The 15,367-nt window shown below is 32.3% G+C and overlaps 1 protein-coding gene across 1 annotated transcript; it reads left to right on the top strand.

The window, feature by feature from the left end:
• The first annotated feature begins 358 nt into the window (after window positions 1-358).
• LOC110697155 (receptor-like serine/threonine-protein kinase At4g25390) lies at window positions 359-3,344 on the top strand. Its single transcript, XM_021874498.1, has one exon. The coding sequence runs from the start codon at window positions 1,038-1,040 to the stop codon at window positions 3,096-3,098; it is 2,061 nt and encodes a 686-aa protein (XP_021730190.1). The 5' UTR covers window positions 359-1,037; the 3' UTR covers window positions 3,099-3,344.
• The last annotated feature ends 12,023 nt before the right edge of the window (window positions 3,345-15,367 follow it).

The following is a 15,367-nucleotide window of genomic DNA, read 5'->3' as shown; positions in this document are numbered from 1 at the left end:
TCAAAAACAAATCTCACACGTGGATAGCTTGCTTGGTTGGACCCTTTGTTTAATTAAAAGTTGGACTTAAAGAGTCCTATTTGACTATAGTATTTTGATTTTCATTTTAAGTCTTTAGAAGAGCCGAAAACGTTAAAACTAACCATTCAAGATATTGGAGATGAATGATACGTGTAAGATTTGTCAAATTAAATTAATACAAGAACAATTATATGAGTTTGTAATAAATTAGTGACTTATTAGTTTTATGGTTTGAATCCCTAACTGGTAGTCACATACTCTTAGATTGATGAAATAATAAATTGATAAGCTCATAAGTTTGATAAAACAAAGAATTATTGTTATTTGGAAGATTTCCTAAATCATTATTAAACAATACACAAAACACCTAAAAAAATTTTCTACCTACTTTTAGCTAAGTAAAGTGGATATCACATGCTCTACACTCATTGTCTAAGCAAAACCCTTGACAAAAATAACAACTATTTTTAATCTTCTTTCAATTAATCACCAGTGGAGTAGACTACACTCCAACTAATGCAGATAAATAGCCAAGTCAAATTCCAAATACAAAATAATACGTTCTTTCTTTCTATAAACATCAACCCGTAAAATTAAGCCGGAATAACTCCCTTACGACTTACGAGCCGTGGTCCGTGCATAAAACAACGCGGTCCATCCGTCCATGGATAAAACTCATAAAACAACTCAAAATCTAAATCCAAATTCAGTCCAAAAAAGAAACAAAAAGAAAAAGAAGAAGCAAAAAAAGAAGGCAGGTAAGCGTAGGAGTACAGAAAACGAGGGGGAAAGAGAAAGAAAATATACTCTCTCTCTCTTCTCGAGTAACAGAAACAGCTCCTCTGTCTCAATTCCTAAATTAGTAATCCGTACCTTCTCTTTCTCTTTCTCTTTCCTACTTTTCTTTCTCCAACGGCCATTTCACAATACCATGGCTCTTTCACTCTATCAATTTCCCAGATTTATCAGAACCCCTTAATCATCTTCTTCTTCTTCTTCTTCTTCATCCTTCATCAATGGCGTCTTCACCATCTTCACTACCCATCTTTCTCTCTCCTCCTTCACCTCACCTTCACCACCACCGTCATCACATCACTGCTTCTCGTCTCCTCCCACCTCTCCTCGGCGCGACCCTCACTTTCTCTCTCCTCTTCCTCTTCGCCTCCTTCTTCCGCCGTTTCTTCCACCGCCTTAAACGCTCCCCTTCTCTCTCCTCCTCTTCACCCACTCTTCCTCGCCGTTTCTCCTTCTCTACTCTCCGACGCGCCACCGCTAACTTCTCCGCTTCCCGCCGGCTCGGTCAAGGTGGGTTTGGGTCCGTTTTTTCTGCCACTATCTCTGTTTCTCGCACCCGGAAGCTAGCCGTTGCAGTTAAGTTGCTCGATTGTGGATCCCTTCAGGGTGAGCGTGAGTTTCAGAACGAGTTGCTGATTGCGAATAAGCTGGTTGAATCGGATCGAGTTGTGAAACTTCTGGGTTTTGCTTCGTCTCGGAAACGACGTCGTATGTGTCTGGTTTATGAGCTTATGGAAAATGGTAATTTGCAGGATTGTTTGTTGCATAGGAAATGCGAGGAGTTGATGGAGTGGTCTAACAGGTTTCGGATTGCTGTTGAAGTTGCTCAAGGTTTGGCGTTTTTGCATCATTGTTGTGATCCTCCTGTAATTCATGGTGATGTTAAACCTAGTAATATTTTGTTGGATGATTGTTTTAGGGCTAAAATTGCTGATTTTGGACTTGCTAGGTTAAAATTGGGGGAAATTAATGATGGGGTTGTAGTTAATATTGCTGGGGATAATCAGGGGATTAAAGGGGGTTTAAATGGTAGTGTTGATAATGTTGTTAATAATGTTAATGTTGGTATTGATTGCAATAATAATGTTGATGTTGGGGTTGAGGATACTGGGTCAGTGATGGAAACTGAGAGTGTGACTACTACGGCGGGGTTTGAGGAGGGGAGTGTTGGGATTGATCTGTCTCCGATGAGGATTGAGACCTCGCCGGAGATGGTGACTGCGAAGACGTCTCCTTCAGAGTTTAATGATAAGGGGTTTGATTTGGAGGGTCAGTTTAATAGGATGGATTTGGAAGAGGTTGGAAAAGAGGTGGGGAAGGCGCGGAGTTTGAATGTCAATGGAGGGGGGGCTGGGAGGGTGAAGGATTATGTGATGGAGTGGATGGGAATGGAGGTTGGGAGGGAGGGTTTAGGTAATGATTGTAATAAAGGGGGAGCTTCGTCGAGCTCTGTAGTGCCCAAGAAAGGTGGGAAGGCAAAAGGGAAGATGAAGACGTTGGATTGGTGGGTATCGATGGAAGAAGGGTGGAGTTCGAAGAAGGAGAAAAGGAGGCCGGCGAGGGAATGGTGGAAGGAGGAGTATGGTGAGGAACTTGCTAGGAAGAAGAAGAAGAAGAAGAAGAAGAAAAAGAAGAATCAAGAGTCTAAAAGTGATAATGAGGAGAATTGGTGGCCTAGGGATGATGATTTGTATGCTGTGAAGAAGAACAAGATGTATAGTAGGAGTAGGAGGAGCAGCCGGAGTAGTGTTGACTGGTGGTTGGATGGTTTTAGTGGAGATCTTAGGAATGCCCGTCATACGAGCTATGATTCAATGAGTGGGGAGATCCCCAAGAGTGGTGGGGTTAGTAGCACCCCTAGTATGAGGGGGACTGTGTGCTACATTGCTCCTGAGTATGGTAGTGGTGGTGATCTCTCTGAGATGTGTGATGTGTACAGCTTTGGTGTGTTGCTTTTGGTTCTTGTCGCTGGGAGGCGGCCTCTGCAAGTGACTGGCTCGCCCATGTCAGAATTCCACAAAGCAAACCTTGTTTCATGGGCGCGTCAACTTGCTCGTTCTGGAAAGCTTCTTGATTTAGTTGACAAGAGAATTCGTTGTTTGAACAGAGAAGAAGCTCAACTCTGCACCATAGTTGCTCTCATGTGCCTGCAGAAATCACCAGCTCGCCGGCCTTCTATGAAAGAAGTTGTAGGAATGCTCTCTGGGGAATTAGCTCCTCCTCAGCTTCCAATGGAATATTCTCAGTACTCTTTCAGGTCCCGGAAAAAGAATTTCCGGTGAGGTTTTGGTTCAATTTGTTGCAAATTATGGTTCAACACTATACTTATTATAGGGTTACTTGTTAGCACCTAGCCTTGCTGATTTTTTACTTAATTTTTTAACTGGTGAGGGATTGCATATTCTTATTCTTTTGAGAGTTCTTGTACAATAAACTGTAACTCCGAAAACCTCAATGTTGAGTTTACCTTCTTGTACAGCTATAAGTTATACTTGAATTCAAAGAAAAAAATACACGTACTTTGCAAATCTTTTGTCAATTAGGATTAGATCAGTTATTATTTCCTTGGAAGAGTTTCTTATTCTGTTTGTTTAGAATCATTCATGGTACTGGCCATCAAACAATCTTAACCTATGATTATGTGAGAATCTGTATCAGATATATCTGTTGTGGTTACAGACCACAGGTCTTAGTAATCTTTGTGGCTATTCACTATTGCCTTTCTGTTGAACCAATTTTCTTCTTGGGCCATTAGGGAAGGAGAATATATCTTAATTTTGTTTTAAATTTTTATGCTAATTCAACACTCCTTTCTGTTATCACTCTAGAATCTTGTTGTCAAGCCTATGGCTTTATCTTCTGTTAAATGATATTGACGCTCGGTTAATTTGCTGATGCATAGGAATAGAACGTTGTTGCACCAAACACAAATGAAGATGAACTATGGATTTATGTCCAATTTTTGGACCTAGCTATTTTTTTCCCTCTTTTTGTCTTTGATTTTGGTAGATCTGCTATCTGGCATTGATGCTTGCTTTATTATGGATCGTCCTGTTATTGCTTAGTCTGGTACATTTTTGCTTACACTGACTTCTGCTTCCTTGCTGAGTCTGGTATTGATGTTTGCCTTTTATTTTCTTTTACCCTGTTATTTGTTTCCCTACTGAGTCTGGTATTGATGCTTGCTTTTTCAATTATATTTTCTGCATCAACATCTCCCACAGTAACTGCATTTATCTGTCAGTATATAGTGAAGTCCCTGCTCTTGAGCTGGACTTTTTCTAGAATTCTATTATTGACTTCTTATTGCTGTTGTATCAGTGTCGTAGAGTAATTATACGGATATCTCATAGTTAGGCTCCTATTCTAAGGAAGATCAATTTTCATTGTTCTCACTGCAGCATATGTTCCATGTATTATGTACGCTTCTTAATACATGGATATCATTCCGGGTTTATTTTAGGAGCGTAGTTTTTAGTGGGGAGGACTATCAGAAGCTGATGTGAGCTTCTACATGAACTATGGTGACATGTTTGCTGCAAAAGTTTATTTATTCAGTGATATATATAGCTGGCTTTGAGATTGTTTTGGTTTCTAGAGCTGTATCCCCAGACTGTTAATCAAGGCGCAAGGGACTGCAGGATTGTGCTGCTGATGGAAGGGTTTCTATGAAAGCGAACTTGAATTTAAATGTGCTGGATCTTTGTTCTGGGGCTCTCTCTTCAATCCTTTGTGTTAAGTCATGTGTATGATTTGGATACCTACTGATAATTTGGTTCAACTTTCCTGCACTGTTTAGCCTAATATTTCATCTACTACTATTCTGGATCAGGTTTCCTGGCACGATATGAGCACCACTGGCTGGGTAAACCGCAAAAAAAATGCAGGTCTGACCCATTCATTGATGGTATGTTTCTGTATTTTCCAGGTTTCTCCATTTATAGAGGGGTTAAGCGGTTGCTAATTGCTATCACAAAGATGCTGGCTTCTGCATTAAGATGTAAAAGCTGCCTTCTAGAGTATGCTGGATTTACATCATTCATGTGGAAAATTTCTTCTGATTTTTTAGGATCTTTATAAGTAGTAGTTATTGAGTTTGTGTTTCTACACTCAGGAATAACTTGAGACCTTTGCCACGCGCAATCAGTGCCGAGTCTGGTACCACTAGATCTCAGATTGTCTGATGTGTGATGACAATATGATAAATTGAGGTCTCTTGTGTGCAACATGGAGTTCATGCCACATTCCAGGCCGCAAAAAGTCAGTCCAAAAATCCAGTAACGTTGTGTCGTGCCCGATCAGAATGAACGGAAAAAATTATTGAGCCGAGCCACCATGATCAACTCTAAACGTACTGTAATACTCCATGATCGGAATTCATTGCCGAGCCCATGAAGGCTAATAACTGAGTGTTACTTATTGCTACTGAAATGGGCTTCTCAGCGGCTATTTCCTTTGGCCATTGAAATGTTAAATATCTTGCTATTTTTATGCCATGATGATGTTGCCATTCTTTCTTGACTTCTTAATTGACATTGGAAATGCCATGATGACGCGCCTCTTATGCCATTGAAAGTTTATGTAGCAATTATGATTAGTCTCAGTATAAGTTACCTTACTCAAGTCTTCAATTTGGCAATCAAGTGAAAATATGCAATGATTTGCCCTCAATGAATATCCCAAGTGTCCAAAGTTCCAAACCCATACTAGATTGTTGAGAATTTGAAACGGGTATTCAAGGTGTAGTGAAAAGTCCGATTAGCATTGAATACTAGATAAGTGATAATTAGTTTGTACTCCATAGATACTAAGGTTCATAAGTTTGATTTTGGAAGCTGCGTATTACAGAAATGCAAGTCCTGCAAATTAAGAGAACTACTATATGAAGTAGGAATGAAGATTAGAGTTGTACTCTTGTTTGTAAGGTTATGAAAATTAAATGTTTTAAAGATTGTATTTCGGTCTAATATTCCAGAGTTTCCAACAAACACCTACACAAGTGTAAATGAAATGTAAGGGCTTAATTTTTTTAACCTGGATCTCCAAAACTTTTGAGGCCAACTATTATGTTATTGGGCTGGATTATTAGTCCATGTTAGTGAAGAGCCCACTATGTTTACATTCACCAAAATAACAGTCAAACTCTAGAATATATCTCCAAAATTTTTGTTCACTTTTAGTGCCTCTCCATACAGAGAGAGGCACAATTTTATATATATATATATATATATATATATATATATATATATATATATATATATATATATATATATATATATATATATATATATATATATATATATATATATATATATTTCGGTCTAATATTTCAGTGTTCCATATATTTTTGATGGGTAGAGGAAGATATTTAAATGATATATGGATGATTAAAATGAATATTATTAGTTGAATATCATAATATTGAATAAATAACACCACATCATTAATATTATACTTCATATATAAGAAAAACATTTTACTGTGTTAACAACCTTTGGTTAGGAAGTAGAGATGGCAATGGATCGGATTCGGATCGGGTGGAGCTTCACTCGCATCCATCCATCATTCCAATTGCTTCATCCATATCCATCCATCCATCACCCGCTTCACCTATCATCCATATCCGTCCATCCATCATCCACGGATGAAACGGGTGGATCGGGTGACTAATGGATGAACATTTTATGAAAAAAATTCACATAAAATTTAATTTATGGTTATTTTTACCATGAATTATTATTATTTTTCAAATAAAAAGGAAGCACTAACTACATATTCTTTGAAAAAATTAACTTACAACAAAATAATGTATTTTTATTGTATATTTTTAAAAAAATTTAATTAAAATTCTTAGATTAAAAATCTTTATATATGTTAAATGGGTGGGTGGATGGTTAGCTGGTGAAAAAATCTTCATCCACATCCGATCCGTCATCCACTCTATCCGTCACCCGCTTTTCATCCATTTATTTCGGGTTTTCGTCCATTTATTTTAAGCAGGTGAATCGAGTTAGCGAATATCCATCTAATATTGACATCCCTATTAGGACGTGAGGGTAGTGTTTGTCGTAGCTCATAACTAGTTAACTACGGCAATATTGTTTGGAAAAGCTCTGTCGTACAGCAAATACTCCTATATAAAGTGATTTATAATATCATAGTTTTGTACAAACTTTAATTAATCGACATATGCATTTGATAAATATAAACATATGATAGAAATATTATTGCCTTTGGTGTGCACATTGTTTAAAATAGATTCTGCCTTCAAATACACATACTGACCATTTTAATACTAAGATCAGAACGTATATTCATGTAACCTGACAATATTCGGTGATTTTGGTTTTCCATGTGAGAAGAATTTAAAGAATTTTGCTTTACAAAACCAAAGAAAATCCTGACAACCATATCTTCTTCGATCATTTGTTTGTACATAAATATTTCTGCAGAGATTTTCAATCAAATAAAGTATGATTTCGATCAAATTCTTAATGAAATCCTGACTACGTAGTACGTACCATACTTGTTTCTCTGTAATCTAAGATTCTTCTCTGTCGTCTAACATTTTTTATGGCCTTTTTAATCATTATTATTGTACACATTTTGTGAAGTTGTGAGTTGTCGATACCAAATCGATCTTCAATAATAGTACTAATTTAATTTAGATAATGTTTTAGTTGGGAGTAACGAAGAAGAATGATTGGCATGATCACGGATTTTAGGCATCGTCTTCTATATCGAAAGGGGGGGGGGGGGGGGGGGGGGGGGGGGGGGGAGTAAACTACTCGATGATTGTACGATGGGTAAACAAGTAGAGCTATGAAAAAGAACGACTCACATGCAAAGTATAATTAACAATCCTTTTTGAATTTGTAAGGTAAACAAAAGAGATCCATATTGGAGTGAATCATAGCTGGCCATTAGGGTGTACAAAGTGATCTTTATATAGACATTTTTTTAAAGGCTCAATTTTGATTCGTTAGAAGATAGATATAGACATAAGCCCTGTATGTATATTGGAAAATTTTATAATAAGGGGAATCTAATAAGATTCTCTCTATGTATAAGTGAAAATTCATGGGATCTCAACATTGAATTGTGTAAAATCTTGTCTAATATATATATTATTTTAAAACAGGAACATTTACAAGAATTTTAAAGTGCCACGTGTCATGTTTTGACATTTTTTCTTCTTTTATTTTTTCTTTTTTTTATCTAAAAGAAAAAAAAAAAACACTTCTCTCTTCATTTTAAACGCTTCAATTTTCAATTTTCAAAGTAATAAGACGATAAGATTTTATTTGTTTCACTTGGTTATTCAAAATGTCACCATAATGTTCTTTAGTTACACAAAAAATTATTTCATGATACTCTTACTTATTGTTCTTTTGTTTCTTTCATCCTTCTCTAATCTCTATTGTTCCTCCCTTGCACTCTCACTCTATAAGTTCGAAGAACCTCTCAATAACAAACTACAAGAAAAAAATTGGTGATCTTGAATTCAAAAGAGCATGTAAATTTCTAACTTTTTTTACAATTCAATTTATTATTTTTTAAAATTTGTTTCGGATTTTGTTTTAAATTTTTTAAATTTGGTGATTTTAGGATTAATCATGTTTATATTATCCTTATACTTTCGCCTGACTTTTTGTAAAGATCTATATAGGTTTTTTTTTTTTTTTTTTTTTTTTTTTTTTTTTTTTCATATGGTTTTCTTTATTTTAATTTCATTAAATTTTTTTACTCTTTTTCAATGTCGTAATATTTAAATTTTTTTTGTTTTAAATTTTGTACCGGTAGTTTATTTTTTTCAAATTTGTTTTAGAAATTAATTTTAAATTTTATTTTGGGTGATTATCTATTGAATCATTTGTTTTAATAGAATGTGGTTTAGAATTTTGTTTGAAATTTTTCTAAAGATATATATATAATTTTTCCATTAGTTCATTTTTATCTTTTTCAATATTTGAAGATTAATTTTTTTATATAAATTTTCGTTTTTTTTTCCTTTGGGTTTTAATTTCAAATTTTTGTTTTTGAATTTCGTTTTACAATTTTTTTTTTCTATTTAATCATTTTTAAACACATTGGACTTTAGAATTCCATCTAAGGTTTTTCAAAGATCTTTACAATTTTTTATGTTAAAAGTTTAAAGAACGGCTTTATATTTTCGTTTCATATTTTTTCATCTCGATTTTTATTTATTTTTTATATGCTTTAATTTCTTTTTTGAGTTTGTTTTAAGAGTTATTTTTTATAAGCTTTCATTGCAATTTAGATTTTATTATATTTACAATTAAAATTGTTTAATTTCATCGTTATCTTTAATGTTTGTTTTAATATTTTTTTTAACAGTTTTTGTAAAAAACAATATTTTGGTTGTTTTTTTACTACTTATTTAGATTTTATCCTAACATTTTTTTAAAAAAAATTATTAAATTCAGTATTTATTTTTCGATTTTGTATTTTTTTGGTTTTTGATTCTTGAGCTTGATTTTTTTTTTTTTTTTTTACCGTTTTTGAAATTTTACATTCTTCTTTGCTATATATTTTTTCTTCATTATTGCTTTTGACTTATGTTTAAAATATATGATAAAGGTTTTTTTTTTTTGCTGTCGTTGTTATATAATTTCTCAAATTTCAATTCAGATACTAACTATAAATTAAATTTGAATCTGACAAATTTGTTGGTTTTAAGTTTGGGTCTTTAAATTATATGGTTCACAGATGCTATTGTTGCATTAAAATTTTAATTTGTGGTCATCACTTAGTATACTCATACTTTTTTAATGGATGATTTTATTTACAGTATTAATCATACTTTGGGATGAAATTATTTTGTTCAACAAATTGTATTCTATGCTAAAATGTATTCTTTTATTCAAGTACTGTACATGTTGCTGTTGAAAGTTCCATATTTTTAATGTTTTGGTTCACTTATTAATTAATTTATATTGCATTTTGAAATATAATAAATTATCATTGGTTTTTAATTCATCATTAGTTTTTTTTTTTTTTTTTTTTTTTTTTGCTTGCTTGCTTTTGGATTTTTTAGGTTTATATTGCATTTTTTATTTTGATGTCAAATATCTTCATTAATCACGCCAATTTAAAAATTATAGTTAATCAGTAACTTGTAATTTGATGCTTGATATAGGATGTATCAATTTATGGTTATGAGAATTTTGATTAGTTTTTATTTAAGTAAACGTTTACATGAATTGAGTTTAAATATCTATAGAAGTATTTGGCATTATAATGGATTTAGAGTGTTGTAAATATTTCTATGTAAATAAAAAATAGATGTTCTATTAAATTCCATAACCATATGAAACAAACATTTCCCATATTAGTATAATCACATATGCTTTTGTTTCAATTCGCAACCAGTGGGTTTTAGAATTTTTGTTTTGTTTCATTTCGCAACCAGTGGGTTTTTGAATTTATCACTAGTATTAAAATATTTTCTACTATTTTTTTTATGAAATTGAAATACTAGGCAAAAATACAAATACAAAAACAATTATTATAATACATTAAACCGTCGTGCATCGTACGGGTTTAAGACTAGTTATAATTCAAAACGGAATTTGTCATTTCGCCTATTAGGCACGTTTCTAATTAGTACAGCAGTAAAAGGGAAAGTCCTTGTGAAAGCAACAACACCAGGCAATGATGTAACTCATGTAAAAGAGTAGTTTAGCATCAACTACATATATCGCATCTTTTATTCTGAAGGTGATGATAGGTTATACTATCTGCGGCTTCAAAACATCCACCATACTACGTACTTCGTCGTCAAATATGCCATCCCCCACTTGTCTATCAACTGTTATATATGTACTATCTCCATTTTATACTTTTTGCAACTTTGAGGTATTATTTGTGAGATATAAAATATTTCAAAGTTGCAAAAAATATAAAACGGAGGTAGTAATATGCTTTGATTACACGTATTCTTTATTCTTTCGTTCATCTATCTTAATACTATATTTAACAATTGAATTTTTACGTGTTTTTAAGATAATTTTGTTTTACCATTAATATCTTTAATTATGAGTTATAAGAAGTAATTTTTTTTTTTAACCATTTAAGTATGAAATTATGCCTGAATACGTTTTTTTTTTTTTTTTTTTTTTTGAAAAATATAAAAGTATCTTCGAAATGAAAAGGGTAGTATTTTTTTTATATTTAATCATACCCACTTTGAATCTTTCTTTCTCGAGCATCTTTACCCTTGCCCTTCCTTTTTTCTATATGTTGACCACTTTCATTCACGTTTTAAAATGATCTCACTATTATTGAATAATTGATAGTTTGATACAAGTAGGGTATATGTTGTGAGAGTACAATTTATGTTGCATATACTCACTCTGTTTTCGAGAGTTCAATTCACATTAAATTTTGAGTCATATCAAAAAGTTTGAGAACGACGGAGGAGTATAAATTATGGCTTTAAATTTAATAAAATTGATTTTTACTAGTGACAAAGAGAATCTAAAATGGTATTACTCCTTGTTTTAGTGTATATTATGAAAATTTGACACATAAATTAAAATTATATTTAGGTGAATTACCTAACAAAATCTCATAATAATTGTTAAATACGGATCTGGACCGCACCCGTAAATTAAGAGAGAAAATCCACTTCACAAATCCAAAGGAGGTTCGTTCTATCCCAAAACCATATGGTAATAGGAGGTCTGACCCCTTAGGATTATAAAGTGTTTAACTCTCTCAACTTTTATCAATGTGGGACGCTTATATGTGTTATTTGGTGCGTAGGATATATTTCCACACTAATTAATACTCCGTATCTTTCTAGCATATAAATAATGAGTATAATCAACATCTATTATTTTGACAAAAAATAAAAGTGTAATAAGGAGACTAGGCTATGTTTAGCTCACATGATTTGATCTAATCTGAATTTTTCTAATTTGATCTGATTCCAAATTTGACAAAACTTTGACCTAATTTGCACACTAATCCATAAAATAAAAAACTATCAAATGAGATGTTATTAGATTCGTTTTAATACGTGCTTTCCAAATATGAGATTTTCATAATTTTTAAAAATACTTAAAAAAAGATATTTAACAATAAGTAAATGCAAATAGATACATCTGATCTGATCTAATCTAATCATTTTGAAATAAGTTGATATTAACTTAAAATAAATTGAAATTAACATAGCCTAAACATTAAAAAAAACAAAGAGAGTAAAATGTATTGAGTACTGAAACACTCCTTCAGTGCTCAACTCCTCACTACTCTAAACAAATACTCCCTCCATTTTAAAATACTTGCTCCATTTTTCCATGCGCGGAGTTCTAGGAGAAATTGAAAAAAGTATTAAAATATGGAGGTAGTGGTGTAGGTAGAAGAATAAAAAATTGTAAAAAACAAAAGTAGTTGAGAATATTGGAGGAGAGAGAATATAAAATTAATAAAGGAAAATGTTATACATAGTCCTTAGGGCTATATATAAGCATAAATTACACACTAGAAAATCGTAATAAATTAGGGAAACATAAAAATATAAACATTAATTACACTGATTTACGCGTATTTTTGCCATGAATTCCTAATTTTATACTTCGTACTATTTTCAAGAGTGTATTTAATGCTTATATATAGCCCTTAGGGCTACATATAACATTACCTATTAATAAAATATAATTTATGTTGAGTTCACTAGTTGAGAGAAATAAATTTAATATTGTAAAAACTTTCTAAATAAAGAAATGGAGCAAGTATTTTTAAACAACCGAAAATAAAAAGTAGAATAAGTATTTAAAAACGGAGGGAGTAGTCGTCCTGAAATTATGAACAATACTTTGATTTTAAAGACACTGAATAATTTAATTTACTTGTACATTGGGGCCATTTAATTATTTACAGTGATTTGTTGCAAAATGGGTGAACAAAATGGGTTAAACAGTTAAATGGATGTGGTCCCTGTACCAATTGCTGCTGCTCTGGATGGATATCAATTATCAACTACTTGAGGTTTGACAATGCAAGTTTATTAATGGATATGGAAAGCAATAGCCCAAAAAATTGATTGCTCCTTTTTTGTTTTTCTTTTTTTTTTTTTTAAATAAAAAAAAATTAATTTAACATAAAATAAGTAGTGTTATTCTTGAGTAATTTATAGTGTACTCTCCATAAACATTGGGATGTGAATTATTGACTTTTGGTTGATATAAACACTCCACATAGGAATAGGACAGACCATTTACCACGGAAATATGTCGGAATAAAGGCACAGAGAAATTGAAGATGGTCGCTTCACTTTCCACTTTGGTTGAGATAGGGTTTGCTTTGCATTTCATCATTTGAATCCCATTTTGGCCATTGTGGAAAATGGTTTATACATGTAACGACGTGTGTTTTTCTTTGAACACTTCTTAACGATGATAATTTGTTGCCTTGTTGGATTGAGCTTGTCCATACGATAACAATTGCGTGAAATTAAAGAAGAATCAAATTTGTCATGTAAATTAAGATATCTAAAGCCCGTTGTCGCCTAATGTGTGACTCAACTTAATTGAGGTTGAGAAACTACATAACTTCGTTATTCAATTTATAACAAATAAAGAATGGAGGGTTTTTGGCAAACAAGGTGATTTTTATATACATATATCATGTGAAAGTACTTTTATAATAAACAAATCCAAAATTTAAAATGTTGCTAATATATACAATACGTTGTAGTATACTAGATAACACAAAAGTTGAGCAAGAAAGTATTCATGTAGGTGAGTTTAATGGACTTGACCATTAAATATATAACGATTCCTTTGAACATATACATGAGGATAATGAATTGATCTGAATTACTATTTTTTTTTTTTAATGTATATAAAGTGTACATTATCAAGTCTCATATTAAATTTCTCTCAAGTATTGTATACTTCTTTCGCGTTTTTTTTTTAAAATTTTTATTTTAATCTTCCTACTTATTGTTGCAAGAAAAGGAGGCAGTTGGCGCGTGAAAAGTGGTAATCTGAATTGGTTTTCAGAATTAAGCGAATTGCTAAAAAGAATTGATCTTTATAGAAATGATTTGGTTTTGCTAAGTTATATTGATATTTACTTAAATTAATAATTGTTATTAAGATTATTGAAATTTATATTTAAATTGTAAATTCCCAAATAATAATACCTCAATACTCTAATAATAAAGAAATCATTTTTTTTAGGTTAAAAGAAACTACAAGAATGATTTATACTTCTTATATTTTGAACTTCCTTCTATTTTAAAACGCATTATAAAACGCCCATTTGACAAAGTCTATTTGTATTTAAATTTGAGAATTTTTTTGTGTGTAACAGTTATGAAAAATTATTCTCTATTGAAAATAATGACGAAGTATCCTTAACACAATAACACATTACACATATATAGGGGTGGGACTTCGGTCTGGCAGTTCGGTTTGACCTCGGTTTGAGTCGGTTTCGGTTTGGAGCGGTTCGGATTGAAACGGTTTAGTTTAGCTGGCGGGTCGGTTTGGTTCGGTTTGGGTTAGTCACGGCTCGGTTTGGTTTCGGTTTATTTCTTTGCGGTTTAAATTCGGTTTGGGTCATAAGCGGGTTGGTTTATAAACGATTCGGATTATGTCGGTTCGGTTTGATACGGGTCGGTTTAAGGGGCGGGTTTACCCGGGTCAATGTCAGTTCGGTTTACAAACGGTTTGGATCAAGCCGGTTTGGTTTGAAATGGGTCGGTTTAGGGGTGGATTTACCCGGGTCAATATCGGTTCGGTTTATAAACGGTGCGAATCATGTCGGTTCAGTTTGAAATGGGCCGGTTTAGTAGAGGGTTTACACAGTTCAATTGGTTCGGTTTATGAACGGTTTGGATCATGCCGGTTCGGTTTATAAGCGGTTTGGGTCATGAATTGAATTCATGATTGTTTTAAAGATCGCGTCATGACCATGATTTAATGAGTTGATACTTATAATACGATAAATCGATAATTAAGAATGTACAAATATTCAATTAGATTGATCAACAAGTGTTTTAAACTTATAAGTTTTAATAATCAGATATGTAAATATGTTTATCGATTGTAGATTTGTAGTACATACCAATAATTCAATGAGGCAATGATACTTATGATAGTATGATAAAGATACCAACCATACATTCGTACGATATGATATACATAATAATTAATCTATAATTACATATACATTAACAATATCGTATTGAATCAATTTCCATTTCCAAACATTGCATTTCTTATAAATTATAACTTACACGAGATTAAATGGATTCGTTATTTAGTTTGTTACTTTATTTAGATTACTAACTCAAACAACTTAATAAGTTAAATGGACGAAATCACGAAATCATGACCATGATTTAATGAGTTGATACTTATAATACGATAAATCGATAATTAAGAATGTACAAGTATTCAATTAGATTGATCAACAAGTGTTTTAAACTTTTAAGTTTTAATGATCAGATATGTAAATAACTAAATATGTTTATCGATTATAGTACATACCAATAATTCAATGAGGCAATGATACT

This window comes from Chenopodium quinoa, unplaced genomic scaffold (genome assembly GCF_001683475.1).
Source record: "Chenopodium quinoa cultivar QQ74 unplaced genomic scaffold, ASM168347v1, whole genome shotgun sequence".
Taxonomy (NCBI): domain Eukaryota; kingdom Viridiplantae; phylum Streptophyta; class Magnoliopsida; order Caryophyllales; family Amaranthaceae; genus Chenopodium; species Chenopodium quinoa.
This window is presented reverse-complemented; position numbering and strand designations above follow the sequence as displayed.

What these genes read in the sequence shown, in the direction of transcription:
- LOC110697155 (XM_021874498.1), top strand. Translation starts at nt 1,038, where the DNA reads ATGGCGTCTTCACCATCTTCACTACCCATCTTTCTCTCTCCTCCTTCA.